Source organism: Dermacentor albipictus, chromosome 1 (assembly GCF_038994185.2).
Source record: "Dermacentor albipictus isolate Rhodes 1998 colony chromosome 1, USDA_Dalb.pri_finalv2, whole genome shotgun sequence".
Classification (NCBI taxonomy): Eukaryota; Metazoa; Arthropoda; class Arachnida; order Ixodida; family Ixodidae; genus Dermacentor; species Dermacentor albipictus.
This window is the reverse complement of record NC_091821.1, coordinates 79,351,788-79,378,832: the sequence shown is the minus strand read 5'-3', so window position 1 is coordinate 79,378,832 and position 27,045 is coordinate 79,351,788. Positions and strand designations below refer to the sequence as shown.

The window sequence follows — 27,045 nt, the reverse complement described above, 5'->3', positions numbered from 1 at the left end:
TTACAGAAGCGAAGATATATGGGACCGTGACCTCGTGCGTGTACATGCGATGTGCAAAGCCACAAAAGCACTGCTGCACTGTATGACCGCTTGTGATGAACTGAACGATCAATGCTTCATTGCGATGGGTGTCCGTGCAAAAAGTGAACTTCTCCTTCTCACTTTTCAGTCCCCTTTCCCCCTTCTTCAAAGCAAGGTAACCAACCGGGCTCAGCCTAATTAAACTCCCAGATTTCCCATGATCTCTCTCTCTCTCTCTTGGCAAGGCGAGAGGCGCCGTAGTTCCTCGAGGAAAACAAATTATTATTCCTTTTATCCTTCCGTGACGTACAACTCTGGTGTGCAGCATCGTTAAGGGCACTTTCTTTCCCCGCTACACTTACCCCCTTATTCAGATATTCGCCTTCACGTGAAACCCATGCTTGACTTTATCTAAATGAACCCTGGCGCAAACGCGCCCAAGGCGTTCATTCTGTTTCCCTCGGCGCGTTCACGTCAGGCGTTATTTTAACCTCGGCAAGCGTGTGCTTCAAGTTGAGGCGCATTTCTGAATACGGAGGTTAATGCCTGTCATTAGGCCTTGAGAATTTGAATGAAAGCGGCACACCATTAATACAGTCACCAGCAAGTTTCACATCGGATCGAAACTTCCTTATACTGACTTACTCAAGAAAAAAAAAGAAAAAACGAAACATGCACATGTCGTGCTCGCACGCTTAGCCAGGTTAAAATGTTGCTTTTCTTTTTCTGCACTGTAGCCGCACCTCACGCAGCGTGTCTTCCTCCCAACCCGCGGCCTCGTGACCATAACAGCGCTTTCGCTTGACTATCGAAGACAGGAAGAGGCCGCGAAAAAGGACACGCAAACACTAAAAGGTCCTCGGCGCCGCGTGAGGGGTAGACCTTTATAACCGCAGACGATGGCGACAGATCGAATGCATCGCTCGGTTTCGCATCGTCGCGGCGGGCGGCAGCCTTAATGACTGAAGGCGTGGCGCTCCTTTTGTGCCCCAGCGGCGCCGCATTTCCTCGTGGGCCCGCGCCGATACATTCTAGAGGGACAAGTTGCACACGTTGTCGATTAGGCCAAAAATAAGATCCGCGCCATATATACGCACGTCATACACACGCTGAAACGCGCATGACAGGCACATGCGATACATTCACGCGTGCCCCGGGCAGCCGCGGGAGTGTTCCTCTTTCCCGCAATGCGATCACGTGAGTGTTCGACCGCAGGAATAAGAGCGCGCGTCATTAGCGGCTCCAGCTCTCGTAGCTCATCTTTCTTTCTTTCTTTCTTTCTTTCTTTCTTTCTTTCTTTCTTTCTTTCTTTCTTTCTTTCTTTCTTTCTTTCTTTCCTTCTTTATTTCTTTCTTTCTTTCTTTCTTTTCTGCCGCTTTTATTACGTTCCTGATTATGATGATGAGCGCACGCTTGCGCCGCTCGTCGTGACCAGCCGGGTGCTGTGTTCGAGGTCCAACTGGGGGTTTCGCGGCCCGCAGCAGTGGATGGCGTGCGAAAAAAGCGGCAGCCATCGTGCGCTGCGGTTTTGTCGTTTCGTCGACTCGCACTGTCCCCATTAAACTTTATCGCATCTCTCTCGTGTCGCCCCAGGACAGGAAAAAGCAACCCGGAGCGGAAAGGTCGATCTCCGTAGGGGGGAGCCAGCGTGCAATCAGCCACAGCAATAAGGGTTGCCGTGGAACAGCGCCGTCCGAACATCTCGATAGCCACAGAATGCTGATGAAGTGGTGCTCGACTATTTGTGGCCATCCTGGCGGTGGAAGACCGGCTTCCATCAGCTCCAATTTCCTTTCGCTACTATTAGGCCAACGTAAAAAGAAAAATAGAAGATGAACGAAAATGAGAAGGGAAAAAGAAAGAGAGAAAGAGAAAAAAAGAAAGAAAATGGTGGAGCAGGATGCAGAGCGCGTGCTATAGGTGAATCCGTTTTCTTTGACATCTAAACTGTATACGACTGCGCCACTTGTACCGCAAGTTCAAATGGTCCAGGATAATCTCTATCCAAATTTGCTTCTACCAACGTGGTAAGCTGATAAATATGTCAAAAGAGGGATGGCGACGTGCCGTAATCTGTATCTGTCCATTGTAGATGTGAAGTCTTACACTCCGACTTCTATCTCTTAGAGCTCGTATTAACCCATGGCCCTCAAGTCCTCAGCAGCTGCGGAGCACCTGACCAAGGCGGCGGTCAGACATGTAACGCAGCAGAGGTTGCTAAGAATCTCTGGGCCCGGACAGGCCGCCCATGGAAACTGACCCTTGCAACCTTTAACACCTGAACTCTTTCGAGTGAGGCTAACTTAGCAGGACTCTTTGAGGAACTATCAGGCATTGTTTGGGATATTATTGGCCTTAGTGAGGTTAGAAGAACTGGTGAGGCTTATACGGTGCTGACCAACGGTCACGTCCTCTGCTATAGAGGACTCCCAGCTAGGAACTTATATGGGGTAGTATTCGTATTCTTAATACATAAGGACATAGCGGGCAACATTGACGAATTCTGCAGCATTAATGAGAGGGTAGCAGTAGTCGTAATCAACCTAATAAGAGTTATAGATTAAAGGTGGTACAAGCCTACGCTCCAACCTCCAGTCATGATGATAATGAAGTAGATCAGTTTTATGAAGATGTGGAGTTAGCCATGAGAAAAGTACAAACTCAGTGTACTGTAGTAATGGGTGACTTCAATGCAAAAGTGGGGGGAAAGCAGGTTGGTGAAAAAGCAATTGGCAACTACAGCGTCGGTTCTAGAAACACTAGAGGAGAGATGTTGGTAGAATTCACGGAAAGGAATACGCTATGAATAATGAACACCTTCTTCAGAAAGCGTAGCAACAAAAAATGCAGAGTACAAACAGCTTCTCTACATGGCTTTCACAGATTACGAAAAGGTATTTGATTCAGTAGAGATACTAGTAGCTATAGAGGCATTATGTTATCAAGGAGTACAGGAGGCTTACGTAAATACCTTGGAAAATATCTACAAAGATCCCCCAGCTGCCCTAATTCTCCACAAGACAAGTAGGAAGATACCAATAAAGAAAGAGGTTAGACAAAGAGATATCTCTCCAATGTTATTCACTGCGTGCTTGGAAGAAGTATTCAACCTATTATTTTGCGACGGCTTAGGAGTAAGAATCCACGGCGAATATCTCAGCAACCTTCAGTTTGCAGATGAAATTGTCCTGTTCAGCAACACCGGGGACGAGTTACAATAAATGACCTTAAGAGAGAGAGTGTAAGAGTATGATTGAAGATTAATATGCAGAAAACAAAGATAATGATCAATAGCCTGGCAAGGGAACAAGAATTCAGGATCGTCAGTCAACCTCTAGAATCTGCGAAGGTGTACTAGGTCCTAGGTCATTTACTCACAGGGGACCCTGATCATGAGAAGGCAATTTACAGAAGAATAAAAATGGGTTGGAGCGCATACGGCTTACCATTATCATTACCATTAAGCTTACCATTATCACCAAAAAGAAAGGTGTACAATCAGTGCATTCTACCGGTGCTAACATATGGAGCAGAAACTTGGGCATTATGTAATCAAGGAGTACAGGCTGCTTACGTAAATATTTTGGAAAATACAGCTACGTTAATTCTCCACAAGAAAACTAGGAAGGTACTTATAAAGAAAGGAGTCAGACAAGGAGACAAGCTCGAAAAGAAGTTAAGGACCGCACAAAGAGCGATGGAACGAAGAATGATTGGCGTAAGGTTAAGAGACAGGAAGAGAGTGGAGCGGGTCAGAGAGCAAACGGGCATAGCCGATATTCTAATTGACATTAAGAGAAAGAAATGGAGCTGGGCAGGTCATGCAATGCGTAGGTTAAATAACCGGTGGACCATTAGGGTTACAGAATGGGTGCCTAGAGAAGGGAGACGCAGTCGAGAACGGCAGAAGACTAGGTGGTGTGATGAAATTAAGAAATTCGCAGGCGCGAGTGGGAATCGGTTGGCGCAGCACAGGGGTAATTGGAGATCGGAGGCAGAGGCCTTCGTCCTGCAGTGGACTTGAAGATGGTTGTTGATGATGACGATGATGATGATGACGACGACAATGACGACGGTGATGATGATGATGATGATGATGATGTCATTTTAAAGCTGAAGAGACTAAAAAATGAAATGATAACGTAGCGTAAGAGTCCCTGAGACGAGAAAGAAACGAACACCTGGGAAGAAGAGAAGCCGTACGTCTGCTCCGTGCAAAATGACGAGCCAAGGCGTGGAATACTGTGGGAGTTCGACAGAACAATTTCGAGCTTCACGTGTGCGAAATCGCGCTATCCTGCAAGATCCTATGGCACAAAAACATTCGGCGCAGCATAATAATCTATCTATCTCTATATCTATAAGCATCAGATAAATAGACGTTCATCATCTATCTATCTATCTATCTATCTATCTATCTATCTATCTATCTATCTATCTATCTACATATATATATATATATATATATATATATATATATATATATATATATATATATATATATATATATATATATATATATACATATATATATATATATATACAGCCGCGTTACCGGTTTTCGTCGGAAAACTCTCGGCCGGTCGCCGCGGCCGAAACGTCAGTCGCGCCATTTTGATGCCTATCGCAATTACATGGACACTCCAAGCGCAGTTCTGCCGTCCGCGTCGCCGTGAGGTCCCGCATAATGTTCAAGGGCGATAAAATCGTTGCCGCTTGTTGTATGCTGCGTGTGCGAGTGAAAGCGTGCCAGGGTGAGCCGGCGATCGCGACTCAACCTCGCGCACGAAAGGAAGAAGGCGGGGAGGAAGCTCGCCGTCTGCTGTCGCGCGCAAGACCCTGGGGAGAATCTATACGTACTAGGGAAGGGAGGCGCGTTCTACTCCGGGCGGCCGCCCGCCCGTGTCGCTGTACCTTGACAGCCGTCCGCGACTGGTACCGAGTCCGCCGTGCGCTGTGCTTTCGCCTGTTAGCGGTGATGCGAGAGGCAGCGCGCGGGTCAATTCGCTCGCTGCTGCTGCTGCGCTTCCTTGCTCCAGCGTTTTGACAGCGAGTGTCCGCGGTCATCGAGTGAGATGCATATGTTCATGTTTGTTTGTGCGCGCGTGACACCATTCTTGTTAATCTAAGTTAGAGTGCGTATGTTTACAAGTTTATATGGTTGATACAACTACTATCCTTACTTCATATATATGTCCAATAATTTGCTTTACAGCAATCGATGCATCGCCTTTCGGCCGAAAATGGAACTTTTTTCCCTATGGGCTTCTATTTAAACTATTTTACAGACGGATCCTGATATTCAACGCACCACTGATATATACATATATATATATATATATATATATATATATATATATATACAGAATAAGCTGAACGGCGGACATAGTCGCTGTTCACACCTCCTCCTTTTCCCTACCAGTAAGCATGCGTAAAGGTCTATGGGTGCATGCATTCACTTTTGCATGAATATGCATTTCATTCATATATATATATATATATATATATATATATATATATATATATATATATATATATACATATATATATATATATATATATATATATATATATATATATATATATATATATATATATATATATATATATATATATATGGAATCCTACATCGCGTGGAAGCGCAAAAGGCGGCGCAGCTATACTTCGCGAGCGATGAGAGTCCGACCCGCTGGCCTAAACATGGCGGTGTTTCCACCAACGCTGCAAAAGCCGCACGTGCAGGGGGCCGTTGCTACACCGCTGAGCCAACGAAGTGGCATTATATACCTCGCGAACACCGCGCCTGCGTAGTGTAATTCCCCGACAGGAAGCGATGCGTGGCCGGCGAGAACTCCCGGTCAGGGCGCGAAACCGTGCCACCGCGCCGGTCCTCGATAGCGCTTCGTTCTTCAGGAAGTGGTGGCCCTGCGAAAGTTTGCAGGAAGGGCGCGGAGAGCGCGGCCGGGCGTCGTCGGTCGTTGAAGAGTGACGACGGCGGCGTCGCGTTCGTCGTCGTTTGTCTCGCTTCGAAGACGCGATTCCGCGGTGGGTCCCAGTGCCAACCTTTTGTGTTCTCTCGCATCAGGCTGGCGACCGCGCACTGCAGGAGCGATAAGTGTCGTACGCGTGTGAAATTCGTTGTCCCCGATTCGCTGTTCTGCCTTCGCTGTCCATTTTCCTTTTACCCGACTTTCCCGCTGTCTCCGTGGCCAAATTGTAAAACGGCACTACTAACCCGATCCGTGTGCGCGAGAGTGATCAGTTGTGAAAACTATTCTTGCAGCCGCTCTCGTATTCATTACATGCTCTATGCATGTACTCCGCCATTTGTTTGCTATTCTCGCGTGATATGCGTGGCGGCGGTCAAAATTAATCCTTAGTCCTCAACTACGGCGTGCTTCATAATTATAACGTGGTTTCAGCATGTAAAACTCTAAAATTTAATCTTTTCTTTTCGCGTGCTGATTCTGGCATTGCTATTTGTAAATCTGCTGTTGCATAGCTTTATACCACGTTAACGTTGGCCCTTAAAGCACAACATATGTATGCATGAATGAATGTTTGCACCATAAAAAGAGCGGATGGCAGCGGGCCTGAACAAAATGTTGGCTGGGGCGAGGGGGGCACGTATGGTATTCTTCCCCCCCTCCCTCCCCGAAGAAGAACAAAATAAAATAAAACCAAGAGCTTTGTAAAGCATCCTCCGAAAACGTTTCCTTTACGTGAAATCGCAACATTTGGCACGTACGGGAAGTACGCACACGCCACGCGACTTCCGCCAAAGCGGATATATATATATATATATATATATATATATATATATATATATATATATATATATATATATATATATATATATATATATATATGTGTGTGTGTGTGTGTGTGTGTGTGTGTGTGTGTGTGTGTGTGTGTGTGTGTGTGTGTGTGTGTGTGTGTGTGTGTGTGAAAGTTGTGCAAACCTTTCGGTGTGCCGGCTACGCACACGCAGGTATGCCTCCTTTCGTCACTCGAAGTGCAGTGAAAAACGCGCCACATGAAGCAACACATGTCTCTCCCTCTCTTCCTACGGGGAGGCATGCTGGCTCCTCTGGCCCTGGCGTCTTATCCAATTCTTTGCTTCGCCTCAATATGCTGTTGATTGCACGCTCATAGAAAGCGTAGTTCGCGACAGCAAAGTCAGTAAATACCGTTCCGTGCGTCAGAATTCAGACTCTCTGAAGAGGTGCGTGCGTGCTTGAGCACGCCAAATTCCACGTGATCGCCTGAAGGACCTTTTTTTCCTTCTCAATGAGGCAAAACTCCTGTCTTTTCATATTTCCTCTTTTTTTTGTCGTTCCATTGTTTGCAATGCTTCTCTTTCTTTTCCACTCTGGTCCACCGCGATTACGGCACGAGTACACTTTCGAGAGACTGACCTAGCATCCGCAACAGTTAAAGAAAAACAAGATTCGCGAGTCGTTTGTGTGTAAGACATGACCCGCCCGTCCGGGCAGAAAGCGCAAAAGTCGAACAACCTAAACAGCGGGACGGGAAGCATAAATAGGGAGCTTTCAACGCCGTTTTACACGTGGTCAGTGGCGTCAGCGACCACCCGCCCAGCTTCCACTACCGTCAGCGGTAGCAAGAGACAGAGGACGTGCTTGGGGGCGTGCGACTGAAACAGAAAAGGGTTCCCCGTTGCGAGCCGATCGGCGCCCTGCGTGTGACCGGCGGTTATTGAGGGAGAGCAAAAGAAAAGGCGGCAGAATCGAGGCGTCACGGCTCACGCGACGGCCACACGCTTCCTTTCACGGTCGGCTTCGCAACTCGGCCAGAGCGCCGGCGTCGTCACAGCCGAGCTGCAAGCGTCGTGAGGACCGTACGTTGCCGATTCACTGTGCCGACACCGCCGCAGTTCTCGATGAGTTCTCTGCCAACATTACGCAGATTAAAGTCATGCTAAACTCTCGAGTGCTCCCGCGCTGTCTGCGGCTTTGTCTGCCGAGCGCTACCGGAAAGTGACGTCGCTCTGCTGGAGTAAGTTACCAGGTCAAGCGTGATGAGCCTAGACTTGACACCGAACGCGCGAGGTGTCGAGCTTGTCGTGACAGTTGCCACGACACCTCGCACTGCACCATTATAGTATTGTCCCGCCACCCGGAAGGGGAAGGTGGAAAGAGGAGGGGGGGGGCTAATAGAGAAGACAGAAAAATTCGTGGGCCGCAACATTCATATGGGGACGGTTTACCAGCGAAGCTGTTTATGCTCCATACACGGGCTGCATACATTATGAAATCATGAATTTCTTTTTTAATACGGCACCACACTACGCCGACACAAGCGCCGCCTCTGTCACGGCACGTCCCATGCATGTGCCGCAACCGCTGCTGCAGCCGCGTCGGCACCTCCGACGCGCGAGACGTTATGACCACAGAAGCGCAGGCCACGTGCGCAGGCACACACTCTTTTCCCCTCTCATTATGCGAAACAAATAAAGCGCATGAAGGTCAACTTGCTACACCAAGCGCACTTTCTAATATATATATATATATATATATATATATATATATATATATATATATATATATATATATATATATATATATATATATATACTTCCCTTACAATGCCGAATTTATGTGGTTCTATGCGGACCCAAGATAATACACTTATTTTTGTTAGTTGGCGGAGCGCTTGCAGCCTGCTTCGCCTCCGACCCGGTATTGCACTATCTCCGGGATCGGCCCACGCATTCCTGTCCACGCGCCGTGATACGGCCGTAAGCCGGCCAAGGTAACCCCATTGGGAACGCGCACGAGGGTTGCATGCGGAGACTATAGGGGTAAACAGCTTCGCTGTAAAAACCCGCTGACCATGCTGCTGATGCTGATACGCGCTGAACGCACGAGGTGCCTCGCAAATCGCCAAGTATCATTACACATGCGCTATCCCCGTTCGGTTCCGCTGCCTATATCAACAGCATTCATGATAAAGTCATTTCGATGCCACGCATGCGTTGTCTACGCCGCCCTCTCGCCGAAGACGACGTTGGCATAACCTAGCTTTGCGTTCTCAAAATTCGCTCTCTGCGGTGGCAGCTCAGGTGCTCGAACCCGTAACGCTGCGTAGACTGCCATCAGTTATTGTCGACACGACACACGCGCAAGAATGCTATAATGGGCATCGAGCGTCACCGCTATGTCAATGTTTACACTTGACAGGGGCTAGAAGATCACGCTTGTTCCAAGCTGACCAAGTATACTTGGTCAACTCCTGCTCTTTCAACCATGCCGTATACGATGAGCGAAGTATTCATCGATTAATGGCCAGGTGACGAGGATGACAGTAATGCAGAAAAAAAAAATGGAGAAGAAAACGTCATAAGCCAGAAAATATACAAGCTTCTTATCTCCTATAATCGTCGTAATTCGGCCGGGCCATCGGCCGTTTCTGGGGGTTCACTTCGCGAGATCCTTTTGTGTGCGCTTGCAGCTATGGCCGCCGTGTCAGGCGGTGCTCCTGAGGTGGAGCTCTCGTGAGGGGAAGGAGGGATGTGGGAAAAATTAGGCGTGCGGATTCGATGCCATAGAACGTCATTTCCAATGGACCCGAAATCTGCTTCAACTAGGCAATGTCGCATAAACACTGTTTTATCCGTCCTGCAGCAGAGGCGGTGCTGTTAGTTTCAGTGCGCGTTCGCTGGCGCGAGGCGGCCATGAAGACAGTAATTTTACAGAAGGTGCACTTCCAGTTATTGGTCGCGTACGCCTTTGTAGGTTGAGGGCACTGACATAGAAATATAGAAACATAAAAACATATAAACACGCAGACACACAGACGCGCGCGCACGCGCGCCTGTGTGTGTGTGTGTGTGTGTGTGTGTGTGTGTGTGTGTGTGTGTGTGTGTGTGTGTGTGTGTGTTTGTGTGTGTGTTTGTGTTTGTGTGCGTGTGTGTGTGTGTGTGTGTTTTGCACGTTACAGGCCAAGCCAAGAAAAGTTTTGCGTTAATGCAGTAACGTCAGCATTGGACGAGCTCCCAAAGGCTCTCAGGCTCCCAAAGGCACAGCTCTCAGCTTATTATTTTTTTTTATTGGGGCACTGAAGAACGCAAAATATGCTTGAGTCTTGCTGAGAGCTAAACGATTTTTGTACGCAATACGTTTGCGTTCTCCATCATTCTAAAACTCTCTATTGCTATCGCTTACGTGCTGTCGCACCACGGCCATAGGTATATATGGTTTCAGGCCAACCTTCATGTCAAACCTTCAGCCCAGTCTTCATATATGGAAAGACGATGGTCCTTCCGGCCACCTAACTATTGTGCTCAGCGAAAGACTTTACGGTTTGTGATTTTCTGCATGATGTCAGTACTCAATAACATGCTTTGGCACTCGACTACGCGGCTCGCAATTGGTCGGTCCAACGTCGCGTCGCACGCTTGATTTTCTACGGACGTTCTTTTGTATGGAGTCTACGTTTTCTCAGCAAAGTGCTCTTACGTAACAGCATGACTAACTGAGCCCGTTAAACATATAACTGCTGCTAAAAGGACGCAGACAAACCACAGACACGAAATTCACAAAGAAAATAAAATAAAATTAAATTCTGGGGTTTTACATGCCAAAAACATGATGCGATTGTGAGGTACGCCGTAGTGTGGGCCTCCGGATTCATTTTGACCACCTGAGGATTTGTAACGTGCACGCAATGAATGGCACACGGTAGTTTTTGCATTGCGCCCCCTCGAAATGCTGCCGCCGCGGGCGGGATTTGATCCCGCGACCTCGTGCATATAGAGACTTCCTAGCCTGAGCAAGGCTGCGCTACGGACGCTGCTGAGAAGCGCCACTCGCAGGAGCACACGAAAAAGTCGCCAGGCAGCGCGGTCGCGTATATAGGCGTGTTGTGCACGGGAGTACGGACTGCAAGATTGTGTCGTCCGTGCATTTGTCCGCACAAGCCATGCCGCTCAGTGCCACAACAGCCTATGACGCACGAAGGATAGACACCCGCCCGAGAAATTCTACATAAAAGACAGGAAACAAGCACTGCTGTTGCTGGCGGAGTCAAGTAAGTCGCGCTTGATCGCTTTCGCATGGGAACTTATTTTACGTTTTCGCTTGCGATTTTTTTTATCCGTGTCGCGCAGTCACTCGAGGGGGCTCTCGCATGTAACTGCAGCGTCCATCACTAAAGGGGACACTGGGGCTCGTAGCCTCTGCTGGCTACCACCGCTGAGCGTCGGCAGGATCGGCACCTTAGCGTAGGTGCAGCGGGTGGCGTGATGTGATGCGATATCAGTGCATGTTGAAAACGAAGAAAGTGATAAATGACTCGTCAAAGAGTAAAAAAAAAAAGCCGCGTGACTGCGTTCATGCGCTATCGTATTGCAGTGCTCACAACCGTGCTTCGAGAGAAAGAACCGTGCGCGCGGACCGTGGCGAAGTGAGCGACCGCGGCTCTAGGCATCGGCTTCACAGTGCGTCAGCATCTTTCACGGTGGCACACGGAAAGGTAGCACCATCGTCCCCGATAAGCCAAGCTCGAAGCACGGTTGGGGAAGCACTGAATACAAAGAAGAAACTTTAGTAAAGAATAGTCCGGCAGTTCTTGATGTGGTGGCCTCAGGTGACGGCTCGAAGTTCTTGGACTCGAGCGGCATCTTCGGCCTGCCGGACCGCCCAGAGCTGGTCTGCCAGCTCTGAACTTCTGATAGCCGCCTCCCAGCGGCGACGACGCCTACGGAGAAGGTCCCCGGCGGCTCCCGCATCCGGGGCGGCGTCGGGAAGAACGGAGCTCGAGCCTTGTCCTACTCTGGCAACAGCCGCCTGAATACAAAAAAAAAATATATATATATATATATTTTGAGTTTCATCCAGCTGCGGCAAACCACTTCTTTTTTTAATCCTTGGTTCAAGTTGCGTGAAGCACCCTCTGTATGGCGCAGCGCCGAACAGGGGCGCGCGGCCACAGCGCAGTCGTTCCGGCAAGATACGCACGAATTAAGAATCGATCCCCAGCAACTGTATCGACGACTTTGTAATATGGTATCGCCCTGACAAGAGTGCGTTTGCTTCGCTTTCGTTACATTTATTCGTCTTCTTTTATTACTTCAAAGTAGTGACTGCTCTTTCTTGGGGAAAGTTGACCGCGCGCCTGCGGGTGTACGCGAGGCGCCTACTATACGTGCTACGTGCCACAATTATGCGAGGAGGCGCGGTGGCGCACGCATGCACGCACAAGAGCGCGTGCGAACGCATGCACAGGCGTGCAGCGGGAAACAGTCGGCGCCTCATTCCCACACGCGCTCTCTTCCCTCAACCCTCGCGCGGGGAAGCCGTGTGCGTCGTGGCGCGCAGAACAACAGCAAAAGTTGGTCGCTATTTGTTTTCAGCACACGCGGGCCCTCGTTGAAAGCGAAGCCGCGAGCGCGCGAGTTGGGCAAAACAAAGCCGCGCTAAAGGGGCCACCGGGCATCGGGAACGAGGAAATCGGTGGGTAAGTGTGGTAATTGTGTAGCCATTGTGAGGGCGTTAATTTTGCACTTTCTTGCTTAGATTTGATTTGAGGCGGAATAGGAGAAATTAGAAGAGCGCCCGGCCGTCGCGCGGGAAACGAATAAAACCATGACCACTATACAGGGGCGTGATGTGCGATATTGGAAAAATAAAACACACGCACACACAACCAGGGTGACGCAGGAAGGTGGTATTTAGAATAATTCGGCTAGTACAAGAGGGTCCACTGCGCTGATCGTCTCGGTCAGTTGAGCGCATTCACGCATTATGAATCAATCACCGGTAGTATACGGTGCTCACGACATGTTACATATGTATAGCTGATATGTATTTAGTGTTATGTGGTGCGGGTGCACAGGCGGTACAGAACAAACGGGCTGCGAAGACGCTCAGAGAGACGGACTAAGCTTAAAGATGTCGAAACCTATATATACTGATCACGACACCATGGCGTCCCCTCTGCGAGTTTAAGGCTGATATATATATATATAGACATATCATAAGAAGCCAACAAACATATATATATATATATATATATATATATATATATGTGTGTGTGTGTGTGTGTGTGTGTGTGTGTGTGTGTGTGTGTGTGTGTGTGTGTGTGTGTGTGTGTGGGGGCATTCTTTTTCTTTTTTCACTGTTCACTCACTCGTTCACTCACTGAAGTATCCCCTCTACTTAAAATGTTTTCCTGACTTTCTGATGAAAAATTTTATCACATGAGTACTGTTGCGTGGCTGGGTAACCGCGGCGGTATGTACTCCTGATACGTTCGGCCACGGGGTACACGGATAGCCTGAGAAGCAAACAAGCATCAAAAACAGCCGCATGCAGCTCATTTCTCACATCCCCACCCCCCCTTTGAAAGGGTGATATCGAGAAAGCAGGAGGCAAAAATGGCTGTGGCTTAGGTAAGGTTAAGCCCAGGATGCGAAGCATACTAGCCTTTATTTTACTTGTTGAACCACTGTTTAGCTTGGTGAACTGCTGTTGCTTGGCTATATTTGGTTCGGCTAGACGAAGAAACAACTCATGCGTTACTCTGCTTCGCCTTGGACGCCCCGCATTGGACGCGGTGAGCGTCGAGCAACGCAGCGTTCGGCGCGGCAACGAAATGTGCGCCTGAGCAAGCGACGCACGCCTGAGCCTAAGGCAACACCGCATTCACTAGAGGCGCTTTTGTACCACTTTGAAGCATCGTACTCGTGGCTCAGTGGTAGCGTCTCCGTCTCACACTCCGGAGACCCTGGTTCGATTCCCACCCAGCCCGTCTTGCAAGAGTTGAGCCAAAGCCACTTCTCCTCTGTCGTGACGTCACGGTGTCACGTGGTATTCAAGGCGACACCGCCGCGCCTGAGGAGCTGGGTTGAGCCCTCGTAATATGCTTCGCATAAAAAAAAAGCTGAAGGCAACTCTGAGTTGTTACTCATGAAGGCCCCATTGCGACATTCAGTGCACAGGAGTGTTTACGTACTCGTGCGTAAAACTTCATGATTATCGTCATACGCCCGACACGCGCGCCTTGCACACACAACACGTATACGGCGCTATACACTCTTAGAAAAATTTACACCCTTTGGGGTTTATCTCGTCCCACAACAATAATCGTCATCTGACTTGCCCGCGTTTCCTTTCTTTAACGCTGCGAGCCCGCTACTTCCCAGTCACGAACGGCATGCGCCTTATCAGTGTGACTCAGCATTCTCGACAGGAAAGTAGCGAGCGCCGAGTTTTCAAGAAAGGAAACGCAAGCAAGGCAGTTGACGATTATTGTTGTGGGACAAATATACAACCCAAAGGGTGTAAACCGGTTTTAGGGTGTACACTCTTAAAACGGTTGAATTGAAGGAGGTGGAGGGGGGCGTCGCCTCACCTCGCTCCCTCGCCTCAGATTTCAGCATGACTGCCACTGCAGCTACTCGGCCAATAAAGCTCAGCGCCTGACAAGCGACTGCTCCCCCGCCCCTTTGCTCCACCATCACAGTACTTCCAGCGCCCCTGAACCGACTCATTCCGACTTTCGAATCTGGGCTACACTTCAAATGGCGCAGTGCCCTGGACCAGGGGCGCAGCCAGGAAGGGCACATCAAGCGTGTGTGCCCCCCCCCCCCCCCCACTTCCCTACCTCGAAATATTTTTGCACCAACAAAAACGATAATAATAATAATAATAATAATAATAATAATAATAATAATAATAATAATAATAAATTACGCGTATTGGCGTGGTTTCTAAACGTGACTAGCCGGTTGGCTAATTTTCTCCCTGGCTTCTTTCTGTTGCAGGCAAACAAGCCTCCTCTGAGGGTCCGGAGAGGGCGACAGCAGAGTGATCGGAGCCGCCCCGCTCGATGCGCGCCTAGAGTCCCCGCCATGCAAGTCTGCGTGCCCTGCCTCCTGGTAGCACTGGTGTTCGCCACCCCGCTCAGCGCCGCCGGTGAGCACGCAGTGTGTATGCACGAGCTCCGCCGCGCACAGGTTTCCACCCATTGTTTGGGAAGCTGGCTGTTTTTGCATGTGCGTCGTGGGCTGGGCTGCGCACGTTCACGCGTGCTCGAACGCCCAGGAGCGGATTACGCAGTGAGGACTCGTTCTCGCGTGCACAGACGACTGATGGTTAACTCTTTCGTCAAGCAGGTAGTCCTGCTGCCCTATACAGCCGTGCTCGCGGCCTGGGCGCGCAGCCTGGAATTGAGAGGTGCGTCGAGCAGGCTGGATACACGTGCGTAGAGTATGTATACTATGTGTCCCAGCTAACGTATAGCCAAGCTGTTCAACGAAACAAAATATTTAATAAACATGGTGCAAGGTACAATTATAACGCCTATTCGGTCGTCAGCGATATGACGACCGAACACACTCAAGTCTTAAAATTGTATCTTGCACCTTGCTTTTGTTTCATTGCAATAGCAATTGTATGGACACTCCAGGCGCATTTCTGCCGTCGGCGTCGCCGTGAGGTTCCGTATGAGTGAAACCGTGTGTGGGTGAGCCAGCGAATGCGGTTCAATCTCGAGTGCGCAAGCGAGGAACGCCGCCCCAGATGTATGCCCTCTTAGCACCACCTAGACAAGGGAGGGCGTTGGCCCTCTCCTGTGGCGCGCGAAGGAGGGGGTTCAGGCGAGGGAGGAGCTAGGGCCGTTCTTCTACGGCGGCTTCTAGGGTGCCTCGATAACCTCCTCGCCCGCCGCTCCGTACAGAGTGGAGACAACCGCGGCGTCTACTACGGCGTTGGCCACGCGAATCGCGCACGCCGTGGTAGACGCCTTTGGCGGACGCCGTAGGGACGCCTTCTGCGACGTAGCCAAAGTACGCACCCGTGCGGGCGTCATCTTCAAAGCGATCTGCGATGTTTGCAGAGTGCGCGTAGCGCCGGTAGCTTCGTATTCGCTGTGCTTTCGACATTTCGTTCGCGTTGAAGCGGCAGATGCACGGAGGTCAAATAGCTCGCGGTTGCTGCCGCGATTCCTAGCACCAGCGTTTTCACAGACAGTTTCCGCTGTCATGGAGCGAGATGTGTTCAGTTTACCTGTGCGCGCGTGACGGCGTGCTGGTTAATTTAGTTAAAACACGTTGACAGGCTGGTTGGTATGAATCCATGATAAAATGTGTAAGCGCTACTGAACAAGTACTTCGAAGGAAGCACACACACAAAGACAGCGCTAGTCTGTCTGTTTCTTTCTACGTCCTCGTTGAGTCGCGCTTACATATTCTTTCGTTAATTTAATTAGTAAGCGAATTTTAACAAATTTATACGGCCGATAAAACTACAATCCTGACTCCGTACAGCTATCTACTACTTTGCTATCGCAATCTGTGCTTCGCCTTTCGGGCGGAACTGCTAATTTTTTTTAATATTTCATTTTTAGCTGAACAGCTTAGGTAACGTTAGCTGGGACACCCTATGTAGTTTGTTTTCTTTTTTTTTTAACTACACCAGGAGGAGGAGGAAAAGAAGGAAGGAAAGGTCAACCAGACGCACATCCGGTTGACCTCTCTACCCGGGGGAAAGGGTTTAAGGGTTGACAAGAAAGGCCGCACAGGGACGGAAGGAGGTACTCTCAGTGTGAACACGTGCCGTTGTCCATCACTTCATGGAATCGACTGGCCAACCAGTCGATTCCATTCCGCTGTCTTTGTGTGTGTGCTTCTTTCGAAGTCCTTGTTCAGTAGCGCTTACACATTTTATCATGGATTCATACCAACTAGCCCGTCAACGTGTTTTAACTAAATTAACCAGCACGCCGTCACGCGCGCACAAACCAGTCGATTCCATGAATCGTAGCAATGTCCGCGTCGCTTTGTAAGCCTGCGACGCTTGGGGCCATGGTTCGAGAATCGTAGTCTCTGAAAATGGTCTGTTGTCTAATCGGTTTAACACACTCCGAAGAACGTCGCGCGCTATGTCATAGAGATCTTTAACTGCACCAAATTAAAAAAAAAAAATTGCATGTGGCGGATAGCACAATTAATTTCAACCTTTGAACTAAATTACTCGATGAGGCAGTCATTACTTCTATAGGAAATCAATATGCCTAACTGAATATTTAAGAGAATTGTGCTAATTAACTTTTTAATTCATTAGTTTACGGCACAAATTTCAATCTACACTCTTAACAAAGTTTGCACCCTTTGGGGCTTATCTTGTTCCACAACAATAATCGTCATCTGTCTTGCTTGGGTTTCCTTTCTTGCAAACTCTGCGCTCGCCACACGCATGTCGTTCGTGACTTGGAAGTAACGGGCTCGCAGCGTTAAAGAAAGGAAATGTGGGCAAGATAAATGACAATTATGTTGAAGGCATATCCACTTGGAACGAATTACAGGACTGCACCAGTTCTGAGATGTTAATTTTCAAAGTGTCCGACGAAATGCATTGGTGTTCCAGTTACCTTTGGGTGCAAACTTTTTAAGAGTGTGTCATCATCAGCCTGTTCTATGTCCACTGCAGGACGAAGGCCCCTCCCTGCGATCTCCAGCTACCCCTGTCCTGCGCCAACCGATTCCAACTACCGCCCGCGAATTTCCTAATTTCATTGCTTCACCTTGTCTTCTGCCGTCCTCAACGGCGTTTCTCTTCTTCTTAAATTATGGGATTTTACGTGCCAAAACCACTTTCTGATTATGAGGCACGCCGTAGTGAGGGACCCCGGAAATTTCGTCAACCTGGGGTTCTTTAACGTGCACCTAAATCTAAGTACACGGGTGTTTTCGCATTTCGCCCTTATCGAAATGTGGTCGCCATGGCCGGGATTCGATCCCGCGACCTCGTGCTCAGCAGCCTAACACCATAGCCACTGAGCAACCGCGGCGGGTCAGGCGTTTCTCTTCTCTTGGAACCCATTTTGTAACCCTAATGGCCCAACGGTTATCTAACCGTTGCATCTAACCGACGCAAGAGTGTGTGTGTACACTCAAAAAAAGTTTTAGACCCTTTTGTGCTTGTCTCCAAACGATAATCATCATCTATCTTGCGTGCATTTCCTTTAACGCTCTGCGTTCGCTATTTTGCTGTCAAGAATGTCATGTCACGATGATAACGCGCATGCCGTTCGTGACCTGGAGGTACCAGGCGCGCGGCGTTAAAGAAAGGAAAGGGACGCTTATTATTTGTGGACAAGATAAACCCCAAAGATTAATAGGGTCGCTGGCGGCTGGTGGAAGGAGGAGCTTGTGCGTACAGCGTACACACAAGCAGTCTGTCGCATTACCACGGCATATTTTTCAAGTCCTAAGGCCTTAAAATCTGTATAAAGTGTTTATAGTAGTGTATTCGTAGAAATCAAGCACAAAATTTCGCGTTGGTACTGCTGCGTTATGACCTTCTGTCTTGTTATCGGTATTTTCGCACAGCTTATTATTCTCTATATAGTAGTCAAAATAAAAACAGAGAGAAAAAAAGTGAGGGGGGCGGAGTAGCTATGGAGATGATTGTCGCTTTTAGATTGCCGCGGAGCACTTTAGGGAGAGCATGAGAGTAAGATTAGTTAATGGGCTGTACGACACCTGCCGCGCAGTATTGCTTTCGGATGTTTACTCGTTTCGAATGTAAACTGTAATTAATTACCACAGCATGCCTGGCAAAGACAAAACGCGACACAAATGTTACTTTTGTTTATTGTTAACTTTGCGCAATACCGTTCTGCATACATCTAAACTTGGCAATTATCTGAATCGAAACAGCGAATGAGATAGATAGAAAAGCACAGGAGAGCACTTTTATCCGTTATTGAACAAGCGTCCAAGGAAAGATACGTGCAAAGGACCATATGACATGCAGTGATGTAGCTAGGTCGTCTCGCACCCGGGGCCCATAGGTCTTCTGTCACCCCCCCACCCACCCACCGCTGGTCCCTGGCACTCCCCCCCCCCCCCCCCCCCCCTGTTGCTACGCCACTGATGACATGTAAACTTCGCACATGTCGCGCAAACTGCGTCCTTGGTCACGCACTGCCGCGTTCGCAGCGAGCGTCGAGAGAAAGACGCAGCCTTCCAGGAAATGTCACTCTTGGGAGCCCCAACTGCTCTTTCTCCTACGTAGTTACATGCGAATTCCGCACTCACTGAGTATGTCCCGCGCGTCTGCAAAGAGGGAACGAGTCGACAAGTCGACGCAGCGTTTCGGCTTCCTTGATCGCGCGCGACACCTACGCACAAAAGTCTCAAGGCCGATAAGGCGGCGTAATTTTTCTTCTTCTGCGGGTGGCTAGCATTACTTTGGACGCAGAAATGAGCCCGGAATAGACAAACGTTAAAGTGCGCTTATGTTTTCTTTCGTTTTGGCGCGAACAAAATTAGTTCGCGGCATGACATCGTCTGCTACTTTTCCGTTTCGCGACCGCGAAACGGAAACAAACGCTAGCGAGGCGTAGACGCGAGAGTGAACGGCGAGCGAGCAACCTTGTATAGTATCCGATATCCAATCCGAGCCAATCCGCTTGCTCATGCGGCTCGGCTCCCCGCGTGTGTGTGTGTTTCGTGTGTTGAAATCAGTGTGCTCGAATGGTTTGTTTTTAACAGAAGCTGGTGGTGGTAAATGGTCTTTGTTTTATCAAGCTCTAACCAGTTTCCGATAAAAATGTGGATGAATTATTAAAAGCACCCGTTTGCATTGTGGTTACGCAGCTCCTCGCCTGTGGGATTCGAAAGTGAAATCAAGTGTTCTTGGCGTTGTTGCTGTTGCTTGAAATGCTTCGAGTCTCGGCACTTCGATGGTGTGCAACTTTTGCTACTCGGCCCAGCGGCCGTAACGGGGAGCGAGTATTATGCAGCAACGGCGGCGGTGGCTGTGTAGTACCGTCCGAGCCGCTGCCGAAAGCGGTGCAAGCCAGTGAAGCCATCACCTTGGACCAGAGTACGGTGGAACTACTCGAGCGGCTCTCCTTAGTTGACTTTAGTAACGCCGAGGCTGTGACGCGTCTTGAAGAAGCCGTCAAATTCGCCAGTGTCATAATGAACGTTGACACGACGGGTGTGGCTCCGATGGTGACTCCTTTAGAGAACGTGCCTCTGCGGTTACGGCCTGACGTCCCAGTCAAGTGTTGTGCCGAGGAAATTCTCAAGAACGCTAAATTGACTGAGGAAGGATACTTTGTCGCGCCGCCTGGAAACATACCTTTGGATGTGAAGTCTGACTATGGACTGACGGGAGGTGGCGTGGCCAACGCTGAAAAGTGATAATCTTTGTTTCCGTTGGTGTGCACGAATTAGTAGTTTGTCCTTCCTACTTGCTTTCGTTTTTATTATTATAACAATAAACTGATCCTTGTTTTATCGCCAGCTGGTTTTCGTGCCAATTCCTCTTGCAAAGTGTGCTGTCAGTTTTGATGGCAACGCATTGCAAAAGAGTGTGAATTTTTTTTTTATGTTGTAAATGTCAGGTTACTAACCGTTTCTAAACTGCATGGCTCCAGTCTGTCAGAAGCAAGTGAGAGGAAAAGATTACACCATGCACTTCTTACACTGTGCTGAAGGCACAAAATTGAGACTTGCGAAAAATAGCTTGTCAGTGATAATGTAATTTTTTGCAACTATTTTCGTTGTTACTCATTGCATTTTTTTTTTAATGCACGCAGCAATAAGACCTCTTTGGCAACGTAAGCAGTTGTTCCAATAGTTGTAGCAAACTTTGTGCTGTATATTTCACCTTGTTCATATTTCAGCTCTCTGTTCATTGTGCAGATGGACTCTGTGCAGCAAGCACTTTTTCAGAACTTGCCTTGCAAGAGGTACTTATTCGAAAGTCTCTTCAGCATATGCTGATACTGTAGTATTGTAGGTTAAGCAGCTCAACATTATTAGTGTGTGTTCCTGAAGGGTGGCAGTTCTAATGTGGTTGCTTTTCTTGTGTTGTTTTTGGAAATGTGCTCCGCATGTTCAAGAATACTTTTTCGTGTTGTCTGTGCCATCTTGTAAATTAACTATTGCTTTGTTTTGCATTCATGCAGGTCCAAGTTTACAAGACACACCTCTAGAGCCAGTGCTTGCAGTGAAAGGAGATGAAGCACTGATTGATTGCGTAGTAAAAGACCAAGCAAACTACACAGTAAGGGATTAATATACCCTCTCATAAAAGCAGTTGCTGCACAGGGTTGCTTGATCCCATTTGCTGACCAAAACTTTTTCTGTAATAGGTACTATGGAGAAGAGTTTCTGATCGTGACAAGGGAGCTGTGCTGACAGCAGGCAATGTGCGTGTCATTGGGGATCCCAGGATATCTGTCTTACATAATCCAGGTAAAAAACTGCATACGGTGTTCACATTTATGATACTGCTTATAATGGCAGTCAATTATAGCCCGATTATAAAATTTTCTACTATATTGTGTAGGTATATGTATAAAATCAGCCTAAATAAACATTTTATGATCATAATGACTGTGTTTTCTAACTTCAACACTTGTATGAGTGGACTGCACTGTACTGAGAAAATCATAGACACCTTTGGTCTTCACTCATAAGAGCAACTTGAAACTCGACCTAGGTACTGCATGAAAGAATTGGGTACTGCTATTCAGGCAAGCTAAGAACTGCTAAGTGTCATTTTATGTAGTATTAGTTAGTTTGGATGCTTGAAGGAACACTAAAAACAAACTACATTGTTATATTAACTTGAATAGAACATGGTGCTGTAGACTAATTGTTTTCACTTGTATTCATATTTGACCTTTTCCAAAATGTCCCCATCCACTGAGAACCTTAACACAACTAATACTTTTGTCAGATGGATACTTTCAAGCATGGTTGAGTTGGTGCAGGTTGAGCACGGTTACATATCATTTTCAAGCATGCATGATTTCAATCATCCTGCGCTCATACACACTCCACACTTTGATCACATTAGAAAAACTTGATGAAGACTCTCCTAAAGAGGGTTAAAACTGCCCATGTGATGTGTGTATAGGTAAAAGTAATTATGCTTGCAACTTAACTGTTTCTTATTGTGTACTCATCTAGTTGATGACTGTCTGAATTTAATTCAAATGCAGAGCACAATAACTGGGTCCTGAGGATTAGCAATGTACAGCCATTGGACTCTGGTCGATACAGCTGTGAGCTGAACACTTCACCCAACCAAAGGATAACAAGGTTACTTACAGGTGAGAGCGATGAACTTTGCAAGATTGACCTGCGACAGAAGTTGGGACATTTTGTAAAGAGAGAGTCAGAGGTCACCATGCCAGTATAGTGTTAAGCTGTTAGTGTTACTGGCCAGTCTGCATACAGTAGGCTCCTGTTAAGCCAACCTGAAGGAATCACATATCAGATAGGCCACGTCCATATTTGTGGACGCGGCCTATTTTTGCCATTTCTGTGCAGTGGTAGCAAGAAATAGAGCATGAACGGTAAGCTTAAGGTAAATTGAACATTCCGATAACCTAAATTACTTTCATTTTACTTCCGAGTGATATGTATTGTTACAGAGTACCACTTTGGTGAAGGCACTACTGTGTTTTATGTGACATTTGACGTGGGGCATGTCAGTAGGAACCTCGAAATATGTTGTTTTCTTTCTTGAAATGCTTGAGGCCAGTGAATAACTTGTGCATCTAATTTGAGCAAGGGATTTAATTCTTTCTATGAAGAAATGTAGCATGACTGACTGCACAATATTCAAATATTTAGTTACTCTAGTTATGATGACTCATCATAAAATACTCAAAGAGTCATTCTATCACCTTGATTTGCTTTCAGTGGAGTCTCAAAGACCACCTATGCTTCACATATATGTATCGACAGTCAATCATAATTCGTGACTGAAGTGGATATTCAAAAACATTTGTTTATGTATGCATCTCGTGTTTGAGAATGTTCCACTTGATTTGCAATGAGATTTACAATTTTTTTCAAGGATATGTTATTTGCTGTGCATTTTACTAACCCCTTCCTTCTGATTTTCTTTTTGAACAATATAATTGATACTCCTTACTACTCAAACTGGATTAAGTCATTTTTTAGCATGCTTACTAGAAAGTGACAGCATCGGGCAACATAGTGTCAGCCTGCCTTGACATAAAACAAAGTTCTATGGCACTCAGGGAGAACCTGAAAAACTCGGGGAATTTGGAGATGTCAACTTGGTAGACAGCCTGTTATTGTTCTTAAAGCCACAATACTATGAATTCTCAGAAGAGTAATATACTCAGCAATTTTTATTGGTTTAAGTTTGCATGAATGTAGTCATGTTGTCAAAGTGTATTAGAAGCTCTTTATAGTAAATGCTATTAAAGCTGCTAAAATGTGCTCTATATTGACAGTCAATGTAGCATTGTTTCCTTATATGTTGATTTGTGCTATATACCCACACATGCAATATCCCTGCTAAAGAGCTGCAGTGTGTAAAGATAAGAACGAATAAATAAAGACTTATCATGAGTTCTTTTCCGTGAGCTGTATTAACTTACAGAGCACATATCAACCCAGGGCTGGCAGTGTAGTACAAGAGCACATATAGTACTCTTGTTCAGGAAGGCTGACATTGTCTATTGTGGCATAATGTTATAATATTGGGACATGCCAGCGCTTAGTTTAGTCTATGGCATTTGTGGTCTGTGGACCAGTCTAAAATAAATATTCATCTTTCATTCAATACTGTGGCTGTACATACACGTTAAAAGTGTTGTGCATGTAGAAAAATGTAGCTGATCCATTAAAGTGTGCATTTTGGATTAGATTTTCTCTACTACAGCCAAACCTCTCTATAACAAAGTCGCATCTGGCGCAAACATTTCTTCATCATATCCAACATTTGCTATAAACATATATTCATTACACGCGGATGTTTCCGATAATTCTTTATGTCCATGTTCATTTATATAGTCGTACCTTTACCCATTGCATGTAGAGTATATCAAAGGCTGTAATGAATACTGCTGAAGTGTTGTTTCCCCAGTGTAGAAATGCAACTCTGCTGTTACCTGGGTCCTGTGAAGGTTGTTGGGTGACAACTTGTAACACATCTTTTGTTTCAGTTCTTGAGGATGCGAGGCGCTCAACACCGTTCCTCCTCACACACAACTATACAGGTGGGCATTGCTTGCTGCCAATTCACTCTCCACTTTGAGTGTATATGAAACGCTGCACTTCTGCGCTTGTAAATGCTCACACCTGCTTTATTTTTGTGGCTCCTCCCTTTCACCTCATCCCACTGCAGACTGCTGCAACGAGAGGGGCATCCCACCCGAGTGCTTCGGCTACTGCACACTCCAGGGCATTGTCACAGGACGGCACCACAGTCCTAGGACGTGCCTTGAGTACATTGGAATCCTCACACAGTGTCTCACAGGTCAGTTTATCCTCCATGCTGAGACAAGCATAAAAAAAAGCACATGAAGCTCACAAAGAAAGTCACTTGTTTGAAAAATAATTTCTTACTTGAGCAGTGTGCTTCAAGCAGCTCGAGTTACAGTGTGCAGTTGTGTCTGCAAATCTCCCGCTAAATTTTTTTAGATGAACAAGATAAACAACTTTGCAATTGTTTACATAGTATCTAATGATGATTTCTATCTCGTCTTGTGTGCTTTATTTGAGTGTCAAATACACGGTGCTATGTAGGATGTGTGCTCCCTGTTATTACATAATGCCACTAAAGGCAAAGCTGGTACCAAATAAATAAATAAGAACATGGGCTATTTTAAAAAAATTCGCCTTTGCTTTGTACTTTATTGGAATAATATGGCCATTGGGACGTTTTCAGAATTTGCTGTTCTGTACTTGTTGCTTTGCTTCCACCCCCCACCCCCTCCTATAAAAAAATCCTATGTAAGCATGTCAATATTATAAGGACTTCTATGCGAAGTGTTGTCGCTTTTCTTCTCACTTGATGTAAATATTGCAACAGTTTTTCTTATCCAACAGAGCCGTAAACCTTTAGGACTATGCGTAATACAGAATACAGTGCAGCATGCTTAATATCATAATACAGGTCAATGACAATAAGTAGTGTGTGTATATATATAAAGTGATAGCCTCATTCTCTGACGAAGGGTCCATAGGAAATAGAACATTGTTTTTTGTATGGGCGTCCTCAACTTACAAGTGCCTGTAAACACACACACACACACAAACACACACACACAGCTGTTTGTTCTTGGGCATTGTTAGCTAACTTTTACAAAGCGTTGCAAATGAAAAGGTTCTAATGCGGAGCATCAGGTTTGAAGGACATGTCTATTTCTGGCTTTTGCTTTCACAGCCTTATGCTATTAAAGCATAGAAAGTTACGACTATAATAGAGTTTCCTCTAATTTCTATCTCCCGCACAACTTGACCATAACTTACTATATTTCATTTAAAATTGGAACACATTTTTAAAATTGTTGGTCTGGCTCTAAATGCTTCTATTTCCTTGTCTGCTTCAGATTGCAGCCATTCTCTTTTAGTTAGGAGAACTTCCTGATGCAAAATAAAATTTCTTATTTGCACATTAAAATGTATGCAAGCTTAAATTTAGTTAATCCTGATATATAGTTTCATTAGTGTTAGAGGCATTGCTGTTCAAGGGTAAAAGCCAAAATGATTGCTGGTGCAAAAGTATTAATGAGGAAATGGGATGTTAATAAGGGGGAAGGCACAAGGGGAGCTCATGGTAAAGATCCTTATGTCTAGAAATAAGTGGTAGCACCACATTTACCTTGTGTTTGTTAGTGCCCTAGAACATAATTGTTCATTTTCGCTTTGGAAATCGGCACTAGAGAAAGAATTAGCAAAGCTTTGGCATATTTGACTGGTTCTTTCAGAATGATCTCAAAATGCTACAAAAGTTATGCCGGACAGCTGTGAAGCTGTATTATAGGAATAAGAAACGTATAGTAGGTGGTACCCTGGCTTCATTTTCACTATTGGTATTCGTTTATGCTCATGATAAAACTTAGTTGCTGTCTTACACAACCTTTCATAGCACTCATGCCTTACGCAACTTTCATGTCTTACACAACGCGTGTCTTACACAACGCGTGTCTTACACAACGGGTCAGACATCTCGGTATGGTTTGCCAAGAATCACTTGACTGTGCAAAAACAAAATACGCTGTATTTCACTATCGCAGGAAACATATTGATGCTGCAATTCTTAACCTATCATTAAACAATATTCTTATTCAACAAGTCCCTTCTTTCAAATACTTAGAGGTCATTTTTGATGAGAACTTGCACTGGCACGAGCAAGTTCATTTATCGCAAAATAACTAACCACACTGATACTGATAAGCTTCAAGACGATCTTAGAAGCATATCCAACTGGTGCGATAAATGGCTCATGCGACTAAACGTTAATAAATGTAAAACAATGCATGTATCAAGCCGCACTAACACTGACAATACGCGCGTTTACTTACTTCGCGATACTTCTCTTGAATCCGTCACCTCGTTCAAATACCTAGGTGTCCATATTTCACGTAACTTATCATGGCATACGTACATCAAACACGTCACTAATAACGCTAACCGGGTTCTTGGATACTTGCGTCGAAATTTCTCTGCTGCGCCTATGCCGATAAAGCTTACCCTCTACAAAACATTAGTGCGACCAAAGCTAGAATATTGCTACGGCACAATATGTGCGATCACGAAAGGCCAGCAGCGTGAAGACGACGACGACGATTAGATGCTAGCGCGGGCTGTTGCCTCTTGGCCTAGCGCAGCGTATTTTCCTTGTAAATATATTTGTACATAGCTTTTCGTCTGCGTCATCCTACGTAACATATCTGGTGGAGGTGGACGTTCCCTGTACCTCGTCACGGAGCTTCGCAGTGGCCGGTACGTCGAGCCTTCCGTCATGGCTCCCGGCGACGACAACCCGACTCCGCTGGCTCCGACACCTGCTGCCCCTTCGACGACCTACATCACTCTCCCCGCTACCCGTGATCCTGGCGTATTCTTGGGCCACGATGGGGAAGACGTCGATGACTGGATCAGCCTCTATGAACACGTCAGCCGCAGTAACCGGTGGGACCCTACTATTATGCTCGCCAACGTAGTCTTTTACCTCGGTGGCACACCTCGAGTTTGGTATCGCACGCACG

At 46.7% G+C, this 27,045-nt stretch overlaps 1 protein-coding gene across 7 annotated transcripts in view; it reads left to right on the top strand.

Moving 5' to 3' along the window:
* Positions 1–27,045, top strand: part of LOC135915086 (Ig-like and fibronectin type-III domain-containing protein 2) — a 241,259-nt gene that overhangs the window by 170,008 nt on the left and 44,206 nt on the right. For 3 of the 7 annotated variants that reach the window (XM_065448070.2, XM_065448071.1, XM_065448072.2), the window contains 6 exons: positions 14,810–14,960; positions 20,971–21,068; positions 21,157–21,259; positions 22,012–22,122; positions 23,995–24,048; positions 24,177–24,308. In XM_065448070.2, coding sequence (XP_065304142.1) covers positions 14,897–14,960; positions 20,971–21,068; positions 21,157–21,259; positions 22,012–22,122; positions 23,995–24,048; positions 24,177–24,308 — 562 coding nt within the window. In that variant the 5' untranslated portion in view covers positions 14,810–14,896. Of the gene's footprint in view, positions 1–10,953; positions 11,074–14,809; positions 14,961–19,452; positions 19,556–20,573; positions 20,620–20,685; positions 20,752–20,970; positions 21,069–21,156; positions 21,260–22,011; positions 22,123–23,994; positions 24,049–24,176; positions 24,309–27,045 lie in introns of those variants that run through there. The other 4 variants (XM_070522741.1, XM_070522742.1, XM_065448073.1 and 1 more) reach the window with 3 other exon arrangements.